The sequence below is a fragment of the Temnothorax nylanderi genome, unplaced genomic scaffold (genome assembly GCF_030848795.1).
Source record: "Temnothorax nylanderi isolate EJ_2023f unplaced genomic scaffold, tnyl_v1.0 TNYL_tig0010_pilon, whole genome shotgun sequence".
Taxonomy (NCBI): domain Eukaryota; kingdom Metazoa; phylum Arthropoda; class Insecta; order Hymenoptera; family Formicidae; genus Temnothorax; species Temnothorax nylanderi.
In genome coordinates this window covers 1276820-1293792 of record NW_027249072.1, presented here as the reverse complement: position 1 = coordinate 1293792, position 16973 = coordinate 1276820, and the positions used below count along the sequence as shown (strand labels likewise).

The 16973-nt window shown below is 34.0% G+C and overlaps 4 protein-coding genes across 7 annotated transcripts; 1 reads left to right on the top strand and 3 right to left on the bottom strand.

Moving 5' to 3' along the window:
- Nucleotides 1-5: 5 nt before the first annotated feature.
- On the bottom strand, nucleotides 6-2187 carry LOC139787546 (exopolyphosphatase PRUNE1-like). 2 transcript variants are annotated; one of them, XM_071726718.1, is made up of 7 exons: nucleotides 2046-2187; nucleotides 1717-1958; nucleotides 1369-1640; nucleotides 1055-1287; nucleotides 813-971; nucleotides 623-733; nucleotides 6-461 (listed from the first exon to the last, which is right to left on the bottom strand). In XM_071726718.1, the coding sequence occupies exons 1-7, from the start codon at nucleotides 2097-2099 to the stop codon at nucleotides 378-380; spliced, it is 1155 nt and encodes a 384-aa protein (XP_071582819.1). In that variant the 5' UTR covers nucleotides 2100-2187; the 3' UTR covers nucleotides 6-377. The 2 variants fall into 2 exon arrangements, with proteins under 2 accessions (XP_071582819.1, XP_071582820.1); XM_071726719.1 differs by lacking the exon at nucleotides 6-461 and having other exon boundaries at nucleotides 480-733.
- A 476-nt stretch (nucleotides 2188-2663) lies between these two features.
- Nucleotides 2664-5116, top strand: LOC139787551 (methionine aminopeptidase 1D, mitochondrial). The gene is made up of 6 exons (XM_071726724.1): nucleotides 2664-2788; nucleotides 3157-3417; nucleotides 3858-4049; nucleotides 4163-4313; nucleotides 4422-4532; nucleotides 4706-5116. Exons 1-6 carry the CDS (start codon nucleotides 2708-2710, stop codon nucleotides 4894-4896), a joined length of 987 nt encoding a protein of 328 aa, XP_071582825.1. The 5' UTR covers nucleotides 2664-2707; the 3' UTR covers nucleotides 4897-5116.
- Nucleotides 5107-6576, bottom strand: Prosbeta7 (proteasome subunit beta type-4). Its single transcript, XM_071726725.1, has 5 exons — nucleotides 6425-6576; nucleotides 5979-6185; nucleotides 5642-5788; nucleotides 5374-5572; nucleotides 5107-5301 (listed from the first exon to the last, which is right to left on the bottom strand). The coding sequence occupies exons 1-5, from the start codon at nucleotides 6556-6558 to the stop codon at nucleotides 5215-5217; spliced, it is 774 nt and encodes a 257-aa protein (XP_071582826.1). The 5' UTR covers nucleotides 6559-6576; the 3' UTR covers nucleotides 5107-5214.
- A 1983-nt stretch (nucleotides 6577-8559) lies between these two features.
- LOC139787545 (probable chitinase 2) lies at nucleotides 8560-16972 on the bottom strand. Of its 3 annotated transcripts, XM_071726716.1 has the most exons (12): nucleotides 16848-16972; nucleotides 15983-16451; nucleotides 15001-15145; nucleotides 14461-14663; nucleotides 13924-14040; nucleotides 12972-13172; nucleotides 12522-12681; nucleotides 12124-12220; nucleotides 11845-12051; nucleotides 10824-11021; nucleotides 10484-10612; nucleotides 8560-9997 (listed from the first exon to the last, which is right to left on the bottom strand). In XM_071726716.1, exons 5-12 carry the CDS (start codon nucleotides 13985-13987, stop codon nucleotides 9731-9733), a joined length of 1323 nt encoding a protein of 440 aa, XP_071582817.1. In that variant the 5' UTR covers nucleotides 13988-14040; nucleotides 14461-14663; nucleotides 15001-15145; nucleotides 15983-16451; nucleotides 16848-16972; the 3' UTR covers nucleotides 8560-9730. The 3 variants fall into 3 exon arrangements, with proteins under 3 accessions (XP_071582817.1, XP_071582816.1, XP_071582818.1); XM_071726715.1 differs by lacking the exons at nucleotides 15983-16451; nucleotides 16848-16972 and having other exon boundaries at nucleotides 15001-15490; XM_071726717.1 differs by lacking the exons at nucleotides 15001-15145; nucleotides 15983-16451; nucleotides 16848-16972 and having other exon boundaries at nucleotides 14461-14967.
- Nucleotide 16973: the final 1 nt, after the last annotated feature.

The window sequence follows — 16973 nt, the reverse complement described above, 5'->3', positions numbered from 1 at the left end:
AATCATAAAATTCCCGATAATCGAGATATTTTTCCACAATACGAGCATCGACAAAAGCTCTTCATTAACTCCAAATGCGCCAATCTTTTTTGGAACAAAATGCACTGTTAATTTAATATTCAATTCGGTATGAGAATATATATGATATTTAATATACACGTAGATGTATATTAAATATGTATATTAATGAATATAATGGCTGCGTTCGGGGAGCGCGCTATTAGCGCTATTTGCTTATTCTATCCTTGTTCTACACTTGATGAGCGATAAAGATAGAATGATGCAATAGCGCTAATAGCGCGCTCCCCGTACGCAGCCAATATGTACTGTAATTATATATATGGCCTTATACTTATCTTTAATGAAACATACATTTATCATGGAATATATATTTCAACAAAATTAATAAATCCTAATATGACTGAGTAAGGAGCGGGAAACATCATGTAATAAGAGGTATCCTAAAGAACACAAGAAAGTATTCGAGTATGTTTTTATTAGCAAATTATACCACCGCAGTATTTTTTAAAATTCTATATTCTATGTATTTACGTTATAATTTCTTAAATCCATGCAATAACGTCGTTCTGTGTACAATCGGTAATATCTGTTTGCGTGTTACCTTCAGATTTCCTTGTCTGTACAAATAGATGATATATTTCTCTTTTCGAATTTCTTTGATAAATTCTAAATCTAGAGATGGCCGAGTAGATTCAGCCAACGCTTGAATTATCTGTGAATAAAGTAAAAGGATAATATACTGGAATATGCTGAGATAAATTTTTATGACAATTACATTGAATAATACTTACGTCACTCGCAAATTGATTACATAATGTTGAAAAGATTGCAATATCTCTAGATACATGTTCCTTCATCATATCTTGCCCGATGAGAACAACGACATTGCAATTTCTTTCGTTAGCAAACTTTTCAATGGCCTCTTCCGCATTTTCACGCATGAGGAAATTCTAGAATTTATTTATGAATTACGTTTTAAATTAGTTTAAAAAATTAGTTCACAATATTAATAAAAAAATTCTAGATAACGTACTTCTACTAAAATGGAAAATCCAACGAGAGGTATCCCGAGTGTCACTTTTAGATCCTTAATCATAATTTCTTCGAGAGTTAATCCACTGAAGTCTGTTTTTGCATGCATAATCTTGCTAAATGTCTCAGTTCTGTCGAACGTGAGTTTACCTAGTTGTTCAAGAGCATTTAGTACGGCGACGTCAGTAGGAGTTGTTCGTTCCAACATATTAAAAGTGTCGATCAATATTGGACCTGTAGAACATATTGAATACTATATAATAAAAATCGTTTTGTGTCTGTTAAATAAAAATCTATTATCCAAATAATACTTACCTCGCAAGAGGCTCGCAATTTGCTCATCCAATATATCAGGATACTTCTGTAGAACATTGCGTGCAACCAGGGTGGCACAACTTCCAATGATTTCTACATTTAACAGTATGTTGGGCCACTCCCAGGCTGGATTCAATGGCCGATGATCGATGATTGTTACGACTGAAGATTTCAACGCCAAATCTTCCTTTTCGAGAGTATGATGATCGACTAAAATCAGCTCAAGCCTCCTGTTAGGGTCGCTCTGCACATTTTGCAAATCAATCTGATCTCTGCCAAGAGTAATATAATAATAGCAATCAAACAGCACAAAGCTCAGACTGTTTTACCAGAATTCGAGGGACTTACCTAAATGTCAGCAAGTTCAACGGGATGCCATGAGATTTTAGGCTGTAAACCACTTCCGTTTTAATGCGAAGCTCTTTTTCCGGGATATTCATGACCGGTATTACGGTGACGTTAGCGAATCCATTCTTCTTAGCATCCATGTACTCCACCAATCCTTGGACCAGGGCGCATACAGCGGAATCCAGGTCGCACGTCGGATTTCCCAGGACGACGCGAATCGTTTGGTAAGACGGCAACTGGGACTGCAATATAACATAGAAGATAAAACAAACGTTGAATGTAAAATAACAATAAAGTGTTCTGAAACTGCAACAAATGCAAATTGTTACCAAGGGGATTTTTGAGGCATTAAGAAATGCCTCCATAGCTTCTTGCATTTCCATTAATCAGTTTCCTCTTCTTTCTTTTGGATAGAGACTGATAGAGACTTGTTTGCTTGTTTCTCGATTTCCCAACACTGTCATATACTGTGTATTTTTTTTATTTGCTCCTTTTAAGGTTTTAGAGGCGTAATTCAGTCGCGCTTGAGTCGTGGACGTGTTCGGACGTGTTTTGTCCTGAATAAATTTTTGAAGATTGCTGATGCAATCACAATTTCCACTCAGACTTCCAGTAATTTCCACTCAGACTTCGCTACGCAACCAGTGATTCAAGCTTTGTTAAACAAACATTGGCAAATCTGGCCGTATTGTCCGCTGAAAAGCGGCGGGAGCCAATAAAAAATAAGAAGAAGAAGAGAAGAAGCGTAAGCGCCTTCATATGCTGTGTACTGTGATCATAGGTTAGTTTTCTTTATTCGTTCAACGCTTGGTTTAACGTTCTCGTTTCTCGTGCACATGCGCGAATTGGCCAAAAGGCAAGAGAGAAAACAGAGAACGAAACTTTACGGAAGGGAGAAATCACATCCACATTCAGATCACATGTCGAATTGATTTGATTTGCGACAGACAAGATCCATATCACAAGTAGAACGAGGTAAATATCGAGGAACATGCGCTCGAGCAGAGACATCATTCAAATGGCACAATCCTCTAAATCATACCTTCTGAACATCCTCAAGACTATGTCAAGGGTATGTCTCTTTTCACCTACAAATTAAATGTGCATTCATTAATTTATTTCCATCGTAGCAAAATGATATTTAAATATCTTTATCTTGAATAATTTGGTTTGTAAAAGAGAATTGCGGCGAAGACCATACATGTTTTATTAATTGTTGTTTTTTTGGAGTTAAATTGTTCAACTTATATATAATTTCTTAGTATGAACAATAGAAATAAAATGGTTTTCTTTTATCTTTTAGATCCTTTGAATAGTAATATTGCTTTCTTTTTGTCATCAGATTATATAATAACATTGTTTTCTTTGTATTAGATCAGATTAACGTAAGAGATATGTGTATCAAAGCAATAGAATTTAACTATAAGATGTTTGTTTCAGGCTGGAGGTGTAAAAATACCCAGATTTGTTGATACCCAAAATGACAATTCTTTCGGAAAATACGCCGTAGTCCAGCCTTGGCTGGTTTCTGAAAAAGTCATCGTACCTGCATACATACCCCAGCCATCCTACAGCCAGTCGGCGGAACCTAAAAATGGACCGGCGACACCTGAGATCAAAGATGAATGTCAAATAGAATGTATGAGGCAGAGTTGTAAACTTGCTGGTCGCGTTCTGCGTCAAGTTAATGCATTGATTAAGGTGAATTATTCTCTATATATTGTATAGGAATCTAGATTCATGTTACCTCAGCTTTAAATCATAAATAATTTGTAGATGAAAAGAGATACAATGAATCTGAAGCTCTATACACAAAGAATATCTGAAAGACATGCATGAGTTTTGGGCGCAAGTTCTACAAACTGAAATAAGAAAAGTTCATATCAATTTATCATTCATTATTGCATACTTTTTTAATCCACGTGCATAAGAATGTTACATATATGTTGTAAATCAATATTTAATTGAGAAGTAATATTTTAAGAGTAACGTCCACTTTTATATATATATATATATATATATATTTCTTGTCTTTTCGACTTTCTAGAACGCATTCCTAAGGATTATTAATAGCTTAAATACACATCATATATTATGTACTACAATAAGCTTGAATGTAAGACGAAATTAATATATGCTAGCCAGGTATCACAACCGATTTTCTTGACAAGCAAGTACACGATATGATTATTGGCAATGGAGCTTATCCCAGTCCGCTCAACTACCGTGGCTTTCCCAAGTCTATATGTACGAGTGTTAATAATATCGCTTGCCACGGTATTCCAGACAACAGGCCTTTACAAGAAGGAGATATACTCAATGTTGATATAACAGTGAGTAGCTTTATTTTTAATGAGAAATGTTCTATGTGTGTGAAGTCGTATTTCTTTATCAGTCCGAAAATATGTTACAAGTTATTAAAATATTTGAATTTTTGTTTAAGTAGGTATATCTTAATGGTTATCATGGCGATTGCTCAGCTATGTTTCAAGTGGGTGAAGTAGATTCAGAAGGCAAACGATTGATAACGGTCACGGAATTGTGCTTAAAGTCAGCTATTGAAATATGCAAACCAGACGAACATTTTTGTAATATTGGTAATAATATGTATATAATAATATGTATATAATTAAAAGTCTCGACTCGTTGACGTGCTATTACATTTATTTTTATATTCTGTATATAATCTTTCCATTTCTTTTCAGGTAATGTGATAGAAGAGACAGCAAATAAACACAATTTGAATGTAATACCTGGACTTTTGGGTCATGGTATTGGAACTTATTTCCATGGTGCTCCAGATATTTATCACTTTGGTACAGTGAAAATACTCCATTATTAATATTATCGCGTGTTAGCACATACGACCAATAGGGAATTATCTGATTTGTTTTTTAGATAAAATATTTCTTGATTGCTACATACCGTAGATAAGTCAAATCGTCTTATATGTATACTGATATTTTGATCTCTCTTTTCCGTTTTGCAGCAAATGATTTTCCTGAGAAAATGAAAGCAGGCATGACATTTACCATCGAACCAGCTTTAAGTCAAGGAACAACGCAGATCGAAATTCTGGAAGATGGATGGACAGCTTGCACTGTTGACAATTCTAGGGCAGCTCAAGTTGAACATACAATTTTAATAACAGATACTGGATGCGAAGTACTAACGCTCTAGTCTATAATCGGTATTATTGTTATTTATACAAAAAGTATCTATTAAATATTATTTCCGGTATACATATAAATTAATTTGCATATACGTTTTAATGTTGCAAGTAATATTAAATAGAATTTATGTCATTATAACGAAGATTATTAGTATGGTTACTGGAAATAATATTTTCTTATCCTTACATGTATATATGTAATGCAAATAAATGTATAATTGATGAAAACTTGTTTTAATTTATTCATTAAGAGATAATCGATCTTCATCATGGACACTTTTATTATAACTTATTTTAAAGGAATAAGAAAACATAATTTTTTTTTTTTACAAAGCAGGTCCCCAATAACTGTCTAAAGTTAGCGGTCCTTGTATTTCGACTCCTTTTTCTTTTGTGACAATCCCAAGATGATACTAAAAAACAGCAGATTGTTAACAATACAATTAAAATTATTGATTACACATGTACGAATTTTAATAGTTTACCTTTGGGAAAGATCTTGCGTCTCTGTAGAAAAGAACTTGCATTACTTTGTACAGAAGTTCGATAGCTTCCTCCTTATTCATTTGGTTATTATCCTCGTAAGCTTTTCTCAATATAGGCGTTGCCATGTAAGCACCGTATCCAGTCGCAATAACAGGATCGTTGTAAGCTGTCCCAAGCTTATCCACAGTTCCTAAAAATCTGAAAAGGCAAAACTGCGATTTACGATGTACTCAAAGACACAAGTGTGTTGAGGAAACATACACTTACGGTTCTCCATTTTCCAAACCAGCAATAATAAAATTGTTCCAAAACGGATCAAAGTTTGATCGTCTGTTATACATGACACGCGTTAGCCAGCAATGCAATGCCTTTGGCTTTAAACTAAATCCATCATCCAAGCATTGCTCCTCGAGACTGAAACAAAAGTGTTGACGTAAAATAGCGCTTTTTGATGCTTATTGGATACTTAAATATATTCTTATATCGTACAATAACTTTACAAAACTTTTATTAGTTTATTACATAGCACTCTATGTAATAAACTAAGATGTATGATTTGAAGCATATTAAAGGCATGTAAAAAAAAAACTATGCTGAGACTCACATCTTTCTTTCCACATAGCTCTTGATGCACTGAAAATCCGCATAATCTCCGGACGCACCAAGGATGATGTTATCATTAACTTTCATAAGACGTTCTAGATTTCTGTAACGAGCGAGCGATCCGTAAGATCCTAGCACGTCTGCCGCTATAATAATTCCATCTTTGAATTGTATGCCAATGACAGATGTGCCAGTTGTTATAGGAGACCTGTAAATAATAGAATGAGAGTTAAAGAAGCACTTATCATATCTTCATACCATTTCGGAAGTTTATCTAGTACCAGTCTTAAGTATTTTGAGTTTCACTTTACTTTGTCGCTCTGTAAAAGAGAAGATGACAAGCGAGATTTGCATCATCACGGGAATGTACAGGTTAAGAAACTTGTACGTCAAGAAACTTTAAATTAAGCGGATGGAAACGTTTGTAAATTATCGGATAAAACGTACTGTGATTTCTGGAATCCACCGGTGCCATACTGGCTGCCAGGAAAGTGATAAATTGCACCAGGAGTCGGCCCATTGTGCCACAGAGGCGAAGCGTCCTTACCAGCAAACGCCATTTTCAACAACTTAAAGGCCATCGCACATCGCACACAAAATTGCATAGGCTGCATAAGCATAGCATAAGACCGCTGGACCAATGAGCATCTTATATAAATCAATATGGCGACTTTATGCTGGATGCTCATTGGTTTAGCGGACTTATGCTACGCAGCGTAGCCTACGCTTATGCTAAGCTATGCATTTTGTGTGCAATGGCCTTTAGCGTTTACATGTTTCTTTAAAACCGGATTTATAATAAGTCCACATCTCTTGGTATAGACTTATAAATACGGTTTTATAACATCGGTGTAGTAAACGTTCCACCGACCATCGACCCGGCCTACGTTTACTCCATCGGCCATCCACCAGCCATCCACCGGCCTTTAATCCACCGATTTTCCACCGACACGGATTCCTGATAAGTAACATTTTATTAAATTTTAATTAGCACAGAAAATTACGAAAGATATTACAAGACTGTTATTTGGATCGTTAAAAAAGTCGATATACATTAACTTTGACGCAGATTTTCATAATAGCATCCTTGAACTTTCAACTACACACATAATCCTGCATTATTTTCTGAAATTATATATTACAGATTGAAAAATTCGGAAATGCGGGCTTGCAAATTAAAATGCTTATTACCCAATTTGACGAATTTGTTGCCTCATAAGACTACTAAATATGTGTCTTGCGAAAGTGGATATGTATGCTCTTACATTATTTATAAAGAATAATATGTTGGAAAGATCTTCGCAGTATTTTCTCTCTTGAACCATTTCTTATAAATCTTATATTTTTTTAATTTACATACAAAAGTATGAATATTAAAACTGGATGAGTTATTACTTAATTGTATCAATATTGACAAAAAAGGAGGTAGCAGTTAGCACTCTAAACTCTTTTCATATAAATATAATATCTGCTTTCACATATATTAAATTATAAACAAAATGACAGTTTTATATATAACACACTACAGCAATTATTTTAAATATAAAAACACTGCACTAAAATGAAAAATAACAACGCTAACGTCTTGTAGTTCACAATTTTGCCAAGTGTGACGTTGTGCGTCAACGCGGACTTGACAATCGAGCCAGCCAGCAGGAGATCTATATATATAAAGTCTTCGGGAGATCCAAAAAGGGATTGGGACAAAACAATTTTCAGAATTGCGAAAAATTGAGTTCCAAGGGGCAAAAAAATGGCATACCGCCATCTGCAGTGCCTGCATGTGGAAGCGTCAAATTACCCTCTTGACCGATTCGATTACCCCCCAATTTGGAAAATGATCTCGCGGTACTTCGAGAGGCGTGAAGACTCGGGACCGTGCAGGCATGCAAATCCGTGATCGTGGAGACGAGCCACGAACATGCATGCGCAATCGGGAGTCTGATTACTCGAAAGCTACTTAAAGCTTACGATAAACGTGGAACAACCACCTACTGAACAGATCTACCAAAACTCTACGTTAAGTGATGCGATGTTCAGTCGTGTCCCTAAACACCCGCTCCCGAAAGTACAAACTTTCCAGGCGCTATATAAACGTACTCTATCGATCTGTGAGCGCATGCGAGAAACCAGCAAGATCTCTTCTTGATGTCGCGGGCGTGTCTGCCGTGATCAAATATAGTCCCGTACATCTCCACGAAATGCTTCAGAAACGTAGAAAGTCGTTATGACATCGTTAACAACAGTCTCGCGATTATTACCTAAAAAATCGGACGCAGCGAAGAGTAGTCGTGAAGATAATGGCCATCTAGTGATAGACTCTGTCGCTTCTTCTTCGTCATATAAACAAAACATAGCGTGTTGCGTGTGATCCCATTAATGTTTAACGTTCGTTAGAGATTTCAGTTTCTATAAAAAATTGTCTGTGAAATTATATTCACTTCGTGGCGAATTAGGTGTGCTAGAATTAGGTAAATTATGACATGTAATTAGATCTAAAAATAGCTATCTTCGCAGCCATACAATTATATTTAATACATTTTACGTGAAAAAAAAACATAGAAAGTAAATCAATCGAAGACTTGAAACAATGCTAAAGAGTAATATATTTATATAAAGAAATATGTATGCATTATATAGGAATTTTACATTAACGTGTTTGTGGAAAGTCATAAGAAAAATTTTGTGTATAATCCTTTAAGCATAATATTTTATCAAGAGTCATTTTTTTAGTAACACTTTAATCAAATAGTATCATAATGTCATAATATTGCCCAGATACATGTAGCACCTCTTTTATTATTCATATGCTTATCAATTTCGACAGCAATTAGCTTCTCATTCTTCAAGCTGTAATTAGTGGACATTTTATCGTACAAAAAATATAACTTCTTTCAAAAGAGGCTGCTTTTTCATGTACCCGTCGCTGTGTATATCACATTTCTTTATTAAATTTGTGACTTTCTTTTCGTGACATTTTCAATTTTTTAATCTAACTTTCCTTACATTTTTGTAAATTATATGTATATTACTATGCAAAGAAAAGAAATACATAGTCCCGTATAAATAATCACAATTGTTCTATTTTTCAAAACAGTTGAAAGTTCAAGGGTGCTGTTACGTAAATCTACGTCAAAGTCATGTATATCGTTTTTTAACAATCAAAATAATAGTCTTGTAATGTCTTTCGTAGTTTTCTGTGCTAACAAATTAAACGTTTCGTATATCGGGGAGCACTAAATGCATTTAACAATTAATGTGCGAAGCAAGAACCACCTATTTCGAGTGATTTCTTTCGTGATACAACCTACCGATTGAGCCTATACTCAGAATTTGATCGATTCAGCCTTTATTGAGATTCGATAATCTAAAAGGGTTTCTCAACTAGTCAGCTCATATAATACATATATACGGTCTGCGGTCTGCCTCGCTGTTGCACGTACACTTGACGGGAGACACTACCGTGTCCCTTGATATTTCATATATGTATAATGTATTTTTCACTATATATAACACATAAACATAATTTCTTTTTATCCGCATATAACACGCACATATAATCCACATATATAAATTTTATATCGTAAATTAATATTACATTGTTATAATCTAAATATCGACAAAAGGAACAATCTGCGAACGAGCGAGCGTTAAGCACGTTCTAACGCTTTTTGTCAGTTATTAATTGCCATCAATATATTATTACAAATATTACTTATCAATTACGTTCGTTGATTTATAGAGTTAGAAAGATCAAAGAGAAAGGTAAATCATTGCGATGGATAGCGCAAACGCAATATTCGATAGGAATTGCACGGACGACGAGCCCGGCTGTTGGTTTCCCTCGAATGGTATCGTGTTATTTGCCAAAGCTGCGTTAATGGATTTCATTAAGGGATAATCACGTCCATCGAGCAAAGTCATGTCACTGTGCAGCGATGTGCATTTCCCTCGGAAGTCGTCCGTGTCGATGCTCCATACCATAACACCCGCCAGTTTCTTCCTCTTTACGTATTCCACCTAAAAGAGTGGCATTCATTAGCATAAGAGTTAATTGATATTTTTTCAGACACCCAAGCTCGCGCGATCAAAAGTGGAACAGCACAAAGTGCAAGTAAGCTGTTATATGTATATATGTAAATTTCTCGAAACATTTCCACAGCAAAGCTAGACAATATTAAGAAAGTAATTTATCTCGATACATTTTATATAATTTTAAAGAATTGCCAAATATTATTTAAGAAAAATATTCTAAGCGACTATATAAAAGTTTAAGACACCCAAAACTTATAAGACTTATTAATTATATTATATTATTATTATTAGTTATAAATCATTAATATGTACATATGTATATAATATACGATGTGTATAAATATATAAATAATAATATATTATAGTTATAAATTATATGAGATTCGTACATCCCTCTCTGGGAACGTGTAATCGGGAAGAAAATCGGTTCAGTAAGAGACTACTTTTTCACGAAAAATATAGAAGAAATACCTTGGCCATCATGGCTTTGCGATCATCGTAAACTACAACACGGTCCTTATTAATCGCATAAGCTGTGCTGCTCTCGTTATCCCATCCAGTTGTCCAATTTTGCGGATACAACACCAACGCCTCACAAATCTGTACAGAAATGTACAATTCAATCATAAATAATTTATTTATATATACTTTATATTATACATTTCGCATGTTGAAGATCTGCTGCATGTTTTGAGTAAGATGTTTTGAGTAATTATCGTTACAAAAAAATATTGGAACTTCTAAAATTGCAGAATTTATAAAAAGTGATGTCATGGATTAAGTATAAATATATAAACATATAGCTAAATACCTCATTGAATCCCATAAAACCTTCTTCGGATGTGTAAGGGCCTTTAAATCCAATATCCAGACTGGGCAGGCCAATTGGATTTATTTTAGGCGATTCTGGTACACTTGTAAGAACGAAAGTTCTTCCATACATCGCCAGCCCTAAAACTAGTTTCTCGGCTGGGGCTCCTTGTTGCAACAAATACGTAATAGTATGTTCCTAAATGTTGAAGATACAATCGATATACGATTATGTCACTACGCTTCAGATTATGTAACAATATATATTCGTATAGATATGAAACACTAATAAATGCTAGATAAATATGAAACTAATATAATACTAATAAAGAATATTTTTATTAACGATATTGCCCTAACATTTTATACTCATAATTTAGGAAAGAAAGAAATAGACATTAGTATTATATTCCACGTCGATTATAAAAAATAATAATAATAAATAAAGATTTAATAAATAATATTTATTTTAATAAATAAATATTTTCAAAATTAACAACTTTGACTTAAGAATTTTTTAAATTTTCTTTTATGTATGTATTTTTCTTTTCCACACCGCAAATCCAAGCGTGATATTTTAACTGAAGCTCTTCTTACACATTTCTTGCCGTTTTAAATCACGTCATTTAACATAGTTGAACGTATTGACTTTTAATTTAATACGATTCAACGTGTTAATTTAACACGCAACATGTAAAACAAGTTTCAGTCAAATATGTCATTTTTAGATATGTAGAAATAAACACACTTGGATTTACAGTGTACCTATTTTAATTCTGTATGTTTCTTAAAATGTTCCTCAACTGAATATTTCTTAAGAAATTTTTCTTATTAAACAAAAAAAAAACAAACGTGTAAATTTAGTTGGTTGTTTTAATAATTTGCTTGATGATTTCTTCACGCAATGTGAAGTAATTGCAACCTCGATGTGAGATCAAGCTTAATAACAACATTAATTCTTCATTGCGGTATGTTTGTGCATAGATGCATTAATTTTCCCACACGAATATCATATTTCTTACCACATCTAATCGATCTTTGCTTCGCAGTGGTGAATTTGGAAGAACCTGTTTATTCCATGCTCCGTGGTAATCATACGCCATCACATGAATGTAATCGAGATATTTGGAAATTTCAGGAATATCGTACGCTATATCGATAGTGGAACTGACGGCGCTTATAGCTGCGGTTAGCGAAAGACGGTGTTCCCTAAAGGCATCCTTCAATTCCTATCGCAGAATAAATAACGGATTTATTTCCTCTGTTAACAGAAGTACTAATAAAATATAAAATATTTTTACCTTCACGAGGCTAACAAAATTCTGTTTATCGTACGGAGCACCGCCACGACTTCCGGGAAATTCCCAATCAAGATCCAGTCCATCGAATCCGTACATTCTGTCGCAACGAAATTTAATTTTTCAAAAATAATTATGAAATAAATCCAACAGTACAATATAACAGCACGATACAAATAGAAAAGGCATTAAAGAATTAAAACATAATCGATCCAAATAAGGTTTCAATTGTCGGTAAATATTGTAATGTTCAATTAAATTATATAGATCATAGTCATTGCATAAGGCAAATTTTCTAAGTAAAGAAGGTTCCGCTTCAAGAATTGCAGAAGATTTCTATAATGGAAAGATAACGTATAGGAGAATAATTAAGATAAATATATCACGATGAGAGAACGCACTTAAGAAACTCGATAGTGCTGGCAATGAAAATCCTCCTACGATCCGATGACGAAGCCATCAACGAATAATTTGTGCTGCCTTCGTTCCATCCGCCAATACCGAGTGATACTTTCAGACCTTGTTTGCGGAATGTTGTCATTTTTTTATAGTTGCCTATTCCTGTATTCACATTCAGATATTTCCAAATTATATTTATGAAACTTTAATTGAATCATTACTAATACAATTGATATCAATATTAATTGGCAACTTTTCTAGACAATTTAATGTTAGTTGTTCCTTTTTTTATTTCATTTCTTTACGATAACATTAAGTTATTATAACTCGCTTGGTCTGTTACATTAATAATTTTGAATAACTTATTTCTTACAATTAGTTAATTTCTACGATAATTCACAATTACTGTAAAACTTGATGTAAGCTTGATCTCACATCGAGGTTGCAATTACCGTCTTTTTCCATATCTGCCCAAGGATCGAGACTTCTTATCGTCCAGTTCGAAGCGTTTAAACCAGCAAATGCGTAAATTAAGTGGGTACAGTGTTCCGGGCGGAGATTTTCTAACGAGAATGCTCCATTTCCTTGCCTATAGGCTGCCCAGGATGCGACATAGCAAACAACGACTTTGTCATGCTTCGGTCTTATGAGTCCTATAACAGAATACATTGATTTAATATTATAAAATCATATGTCAGTTTAAAAAATAACGTTATTTTATTAAAATCCTTATTTAAGAAACTTTAAAATATTATTAATATAATTATCTTAAAGAATAGATGTATTTACTTACAATAAGTTGTTAGAATAAGATCTTTAATAGACGTAATGCTTATATATTACAGCTAAACATATAAAATTATAATTTTGGCAGTTTTTTATATACATATATATGGCGATCAACACACACACGTTATATTGATAAATACAAGTAATTAGGCGTGAAAATCATTATGTTAAAAAATTAGTATTTCCACTTTAAAAAGTATTTTATAACAAATATAATGAAATTAATTAATTACTTTGCCCTTTTAAAGATTTATTTTTTATTAGAAATATTATATTTAAAGTGACCATCAACAAACCTCTGAAAATACATACCCAAATATATTTTTAATAAAGAATAATCGAAATGCCAAACTAATCAAAGAACTCGTAGATAAAGCAACGCTGGAAACTACTTTCGAGACACTCTGTATATATCCATTCGCGATCCTTATGAAAATGTCGCGTCCCCATTGTGCGGCGTGCCGGCTTTTACTTTCGCTTGTTAACATATGTAAATGCAGGAATTACTAACCGAATGCATAATATTATATTATAGTATATGCCATATTGTACGTTATTGCAGAAGTAAAATGTACGTATTAATCCTAAATAGGTACACTTAAGTTGCGAACTCACCGTGAGCATTGTAAGTCCCAAAAAGTAAAATCGTAAGTAGAAATGCCACGTCGCTGAAGGACATCGTAGCGCGCTAAAACTTCCTCGATGCGTTTTATATTTAATGCGTCGGACAATCTGCAATGGTATTTTGAATTAGAAAATACCTATGCAATACTGTACCTTAAACACGATAAACACTGAAACACCCGTTTGATGCAAAACTGCGTATCGCCGAGTTTTATTTCAGATCCAGCGTCTTCCACGGATTTTATAATTTATCGCGTTATTTAACGCGTTACCTAACGAGTCCGTGTACGAAAGAAGCTACGGCAATTTACAGATCCCTATAACGTTAGCAATGCTTGTGACTAATCTGTTTTTCATATCACTCGCGCGCGATAACGGTGATAGCGAGAATTTCATGTCCTTTTTGTATTTATTTTAGATAATAAGAACACCGAATTGGCCGCTAATGTCGTTATCACAAATGGCATTTCTTAATCATCCCGATATCGCCGAACACACGTAGTTAACACAGTAATATTAACACAGTACCGATTCGTTTGGCTGCAGGCTGTAGACTGTTGGGACTCGGATACACGCGCGGTTCAGCCAGGCCCAGATTACTTTCACCCGTAACTGTTCATTCTTGAGCGAGAGACGAGGAGAACGACCCGCAAGAAGGATGCATTCAGAACCTGTTGTACGTTATTGCCGGAAATTTACTTTGTCCTTTGTGTAGATCCCCCTTCGACTTTCTGGCATAAATAATATAAAAACATTATTTGCGCGTTACATTCTGCGTGAGTCCCACACACACACACACGCTTTATAAATAGAACAACATTGCCTAAAAAAGGAAGAAGAAGAAGGAGGAGGCGGAGAAAAAGGAGAAGGAGGAGACGGAGAAGGAAGGAGAGAAAGACGAGGTGAAGAAAAAATAAAAGAACGTAGAGATGAGGATAAAGAGGAAACGGAGGAATGGGAAAAAGCATAAGAAAATGCTAAATAGGAGATAGGGAAAAGAGAAGGGAAATTAAAAGATCAGAAGAAGGAAATACGAGGGGAATGAAAGAGAGAGTAAAGATGAGTAACCTGAAAATGTCGCAGAGTGATGGCGCTCAGGATAGTGCTGAGACATGTGTCCTCCCACTGCATCGAGATACGTATCAAGAGGAATGGAGGAAATGGTGGTGGAATATCGTATATGTTTCCTCTTATTAATAGCAGGAATCTGAAACTGATTTTAACCAACTAAATTGAGATTTGACCAAATCTCTCTTTTCCACTAAATAATAAATTCTAAAGAGATATTTTTGTAAGGTGGCAAGAAATAATTTTCCTAAATATGGCTCCACTTATTGATAGTAGGAATCTTAAATCGGTTTTAATAATATAAATAAAAAATATATATTTTTCTTCTAGTAAATAGTAAATTCTAAAAAGATATTTTTGTAAGGTGACAAGAAGTAATTTTCCCAAATGGCTTCTTTTATTGATAGCCTGATTTGATTTTAAATATAATCCTAAATTGATTTTCCTAAATTGATTTTAATATTAACGAAATTTCTCTCTTTCACTGATGAATAGTAGATTAAAAAATATTTTCCTTTTTGGTAATAGCTCCTGTTATTAATAGCAAGAATTTTAAATTAATCTTAATAGAATATAATTATATCTCTTTTTTCCACTAAGTAATAGATTCTAAAAAGATTATCTATTTTTGTAAAATGGCAGGAGATAATTTTTCAAAGTCACTCTGCATTCGCGATAAGTTAAAATTACTCGAATTTCGCATACACAAACTAATGTTTAATTTATATATGTATAAGTAACTTTTTATTCAGAATAGAATCTTCAGTGAACGTAATAACAATATATTGCAGCTAAATACAAAATTACAACGTTTACTCGTTAGTCTTACATATACGATAATCAATACGTTATATTAATAAGGCATACAGGCAACAAGATGCGAAAATAATTGTTATTGTGTTTTGGTAGGATTTTGGAGCTCCATTTTGAACAATAGTCTTGTTTAACCATTGTAGATAAAAATCCACTCGAGAATAAACACCTGGTGTATTCGGACGAGCGCACCCCACGCCCCACGAGACAATGCCGACTTGCGTTCCATTGCATAGCAATGGTCCTCCGCTGTCACCCTAAAAATCCAATAAACGTACTGTAGAATCCAGATGCAAAAAGTAATAATAAAAAGAGCAAAACTAAAAGTCAGAATATTTAACGTCGTTTCCCTGTGACTTCTGTCTTCAGCACAAAACAATATGATTTATTACTTATCCGTTTATCTATTTTTATTTTTCCTCAAAGAGACAAAGAAATATGTCGTTATTTAATTATTCTCGAAAAAAGCTCCACATATATACGTCTATAGAATTTAATACGCAAACCTGGCAGGAGTCCCGACCACCTTCCGGTAGACCCGCACATAATTGCTTTTCTTTATGTACATTCGGCATAGGACATTTGTCAGGCGAGATTAATGGAATTCGAACGTGCCGCAAATATGTACCGCTTCCTTTCTAATAATGAGCCAAAGAAATAAATTATTTGTTGGTCGTACATTTTCTTAACTAAACTCTGCGATGCTTCCAGAATTAATTAATTAATTAATTAATTAATTAAATTAATTAAGTTCCTTTTTTAAAAAAATGTGACAGCAGAGCTTCTAGGATAACTGACACGAAATGGATATTGGAAAGAGTCCGCTTTAAGCGGAATCTAAAATAACTCTATTGCGATTTCATAACACGTCCAAACTCTCTAAGAGTCTAAGATGTCACAAGGAAAATATCCATCATTTTTACGACAATTTTATACAATAAAGAAGAAATACAAGATGCTTCTTCCATCAGAATGTATTATCCCTCACTTGTGTGCCGTATTGAATAAAACACTTTGTAACAACATGCGCTTACGTTTGAATCAGGTATGTGTCGACCCCATCCAATCGCGACGCAATCCTCCGTGTATATCTGGAACATGTCCGTAACGTACACCGGCGGAAGTGTGACGTATTGGACGTACGCGTTCCTGTAAAGGGG

Coding starts and splice junctions, on each gene's coding strand:
- LOC139787551 (XM_071726724.1), top strand. CDS start 2,708: ATGCGCTCGAGCAGAGACATCATTCAAATGGCACAATCCTCTAAATCA. Junction 3,418..3,857: donor AAGTTAATGCATTGATTAAG/GTGAATTATTCT, acceptor AATATATGCTAG/CCAGGTATCACAACCGATTT. Junction 4,050..4,162: donor TACTCAATGTTGATATAACA/GTGAGTAGCTTT, acceptor TTGTTTAAGTAG/GTATATCTTAATGGTTATCA.
- LOC139787546 (XM_071726718.1), bottom strand. CDS start 2,099: ATGGAAATGCAAGAAGCTATGGAGGCATTTCTTAATGCCTCAAAAATC. Junction 1,641..1,716: donor TTGAACTTGCTGACATTTAG/GTAAGTCCCTCG, acceptor TACTCTTGGCAG/AGATCAGATTGATTTGCAAA. Junction 1,288..1,368: donor AATTGCGAGCCTCTTGCGAG/GTAAGTATTATT, acceptor TATGTTCTACAG/GTCCAATATTGATCGACACT.
- LOC139787545 (XM_071726716.1), bottom strand. CDS start 13,987: ATGTCCTTCAGCGACGTGGCATTTCTACTTACGATTTTACTTTTTGGG. Junction 13,173..13,923: donor TGGGACTTACAATGCTCACG/GTGAGTTCGCAA, acceptor ATTCTGTTATAG/GACTCATAAGACCGAAGCAT. Junction 9,998..10,483: donor GCAAAGCCATGATGGCCAAG/GTATTTCTTCTA, acceptor CCACTCTTTTAG/GTGGAATACGTAAAGAGGAA.
- Prosbeta7 (XM_071726725.1), bottom strand. CDS start 6,558: ATGGCCTTTAAGTTGTTGAAAATGGCGTTTGCTGGTAAGGACGCTTCG. Junction 5,789..5,978: donor AGCTATGTGGAAAGAAAGAT/GTGAGTCTCAGC, acceptor CTTTTGTTTCAG/TCTCGAGGAGCAATGCTTGG. Junction 5,573..5,641: donor GGTTTGGAAAATGGAGAACC/GTAAGTGTATGT, acceptor TTGCCTTTTCAG/ATTTTTAGGAACTGTGGATA.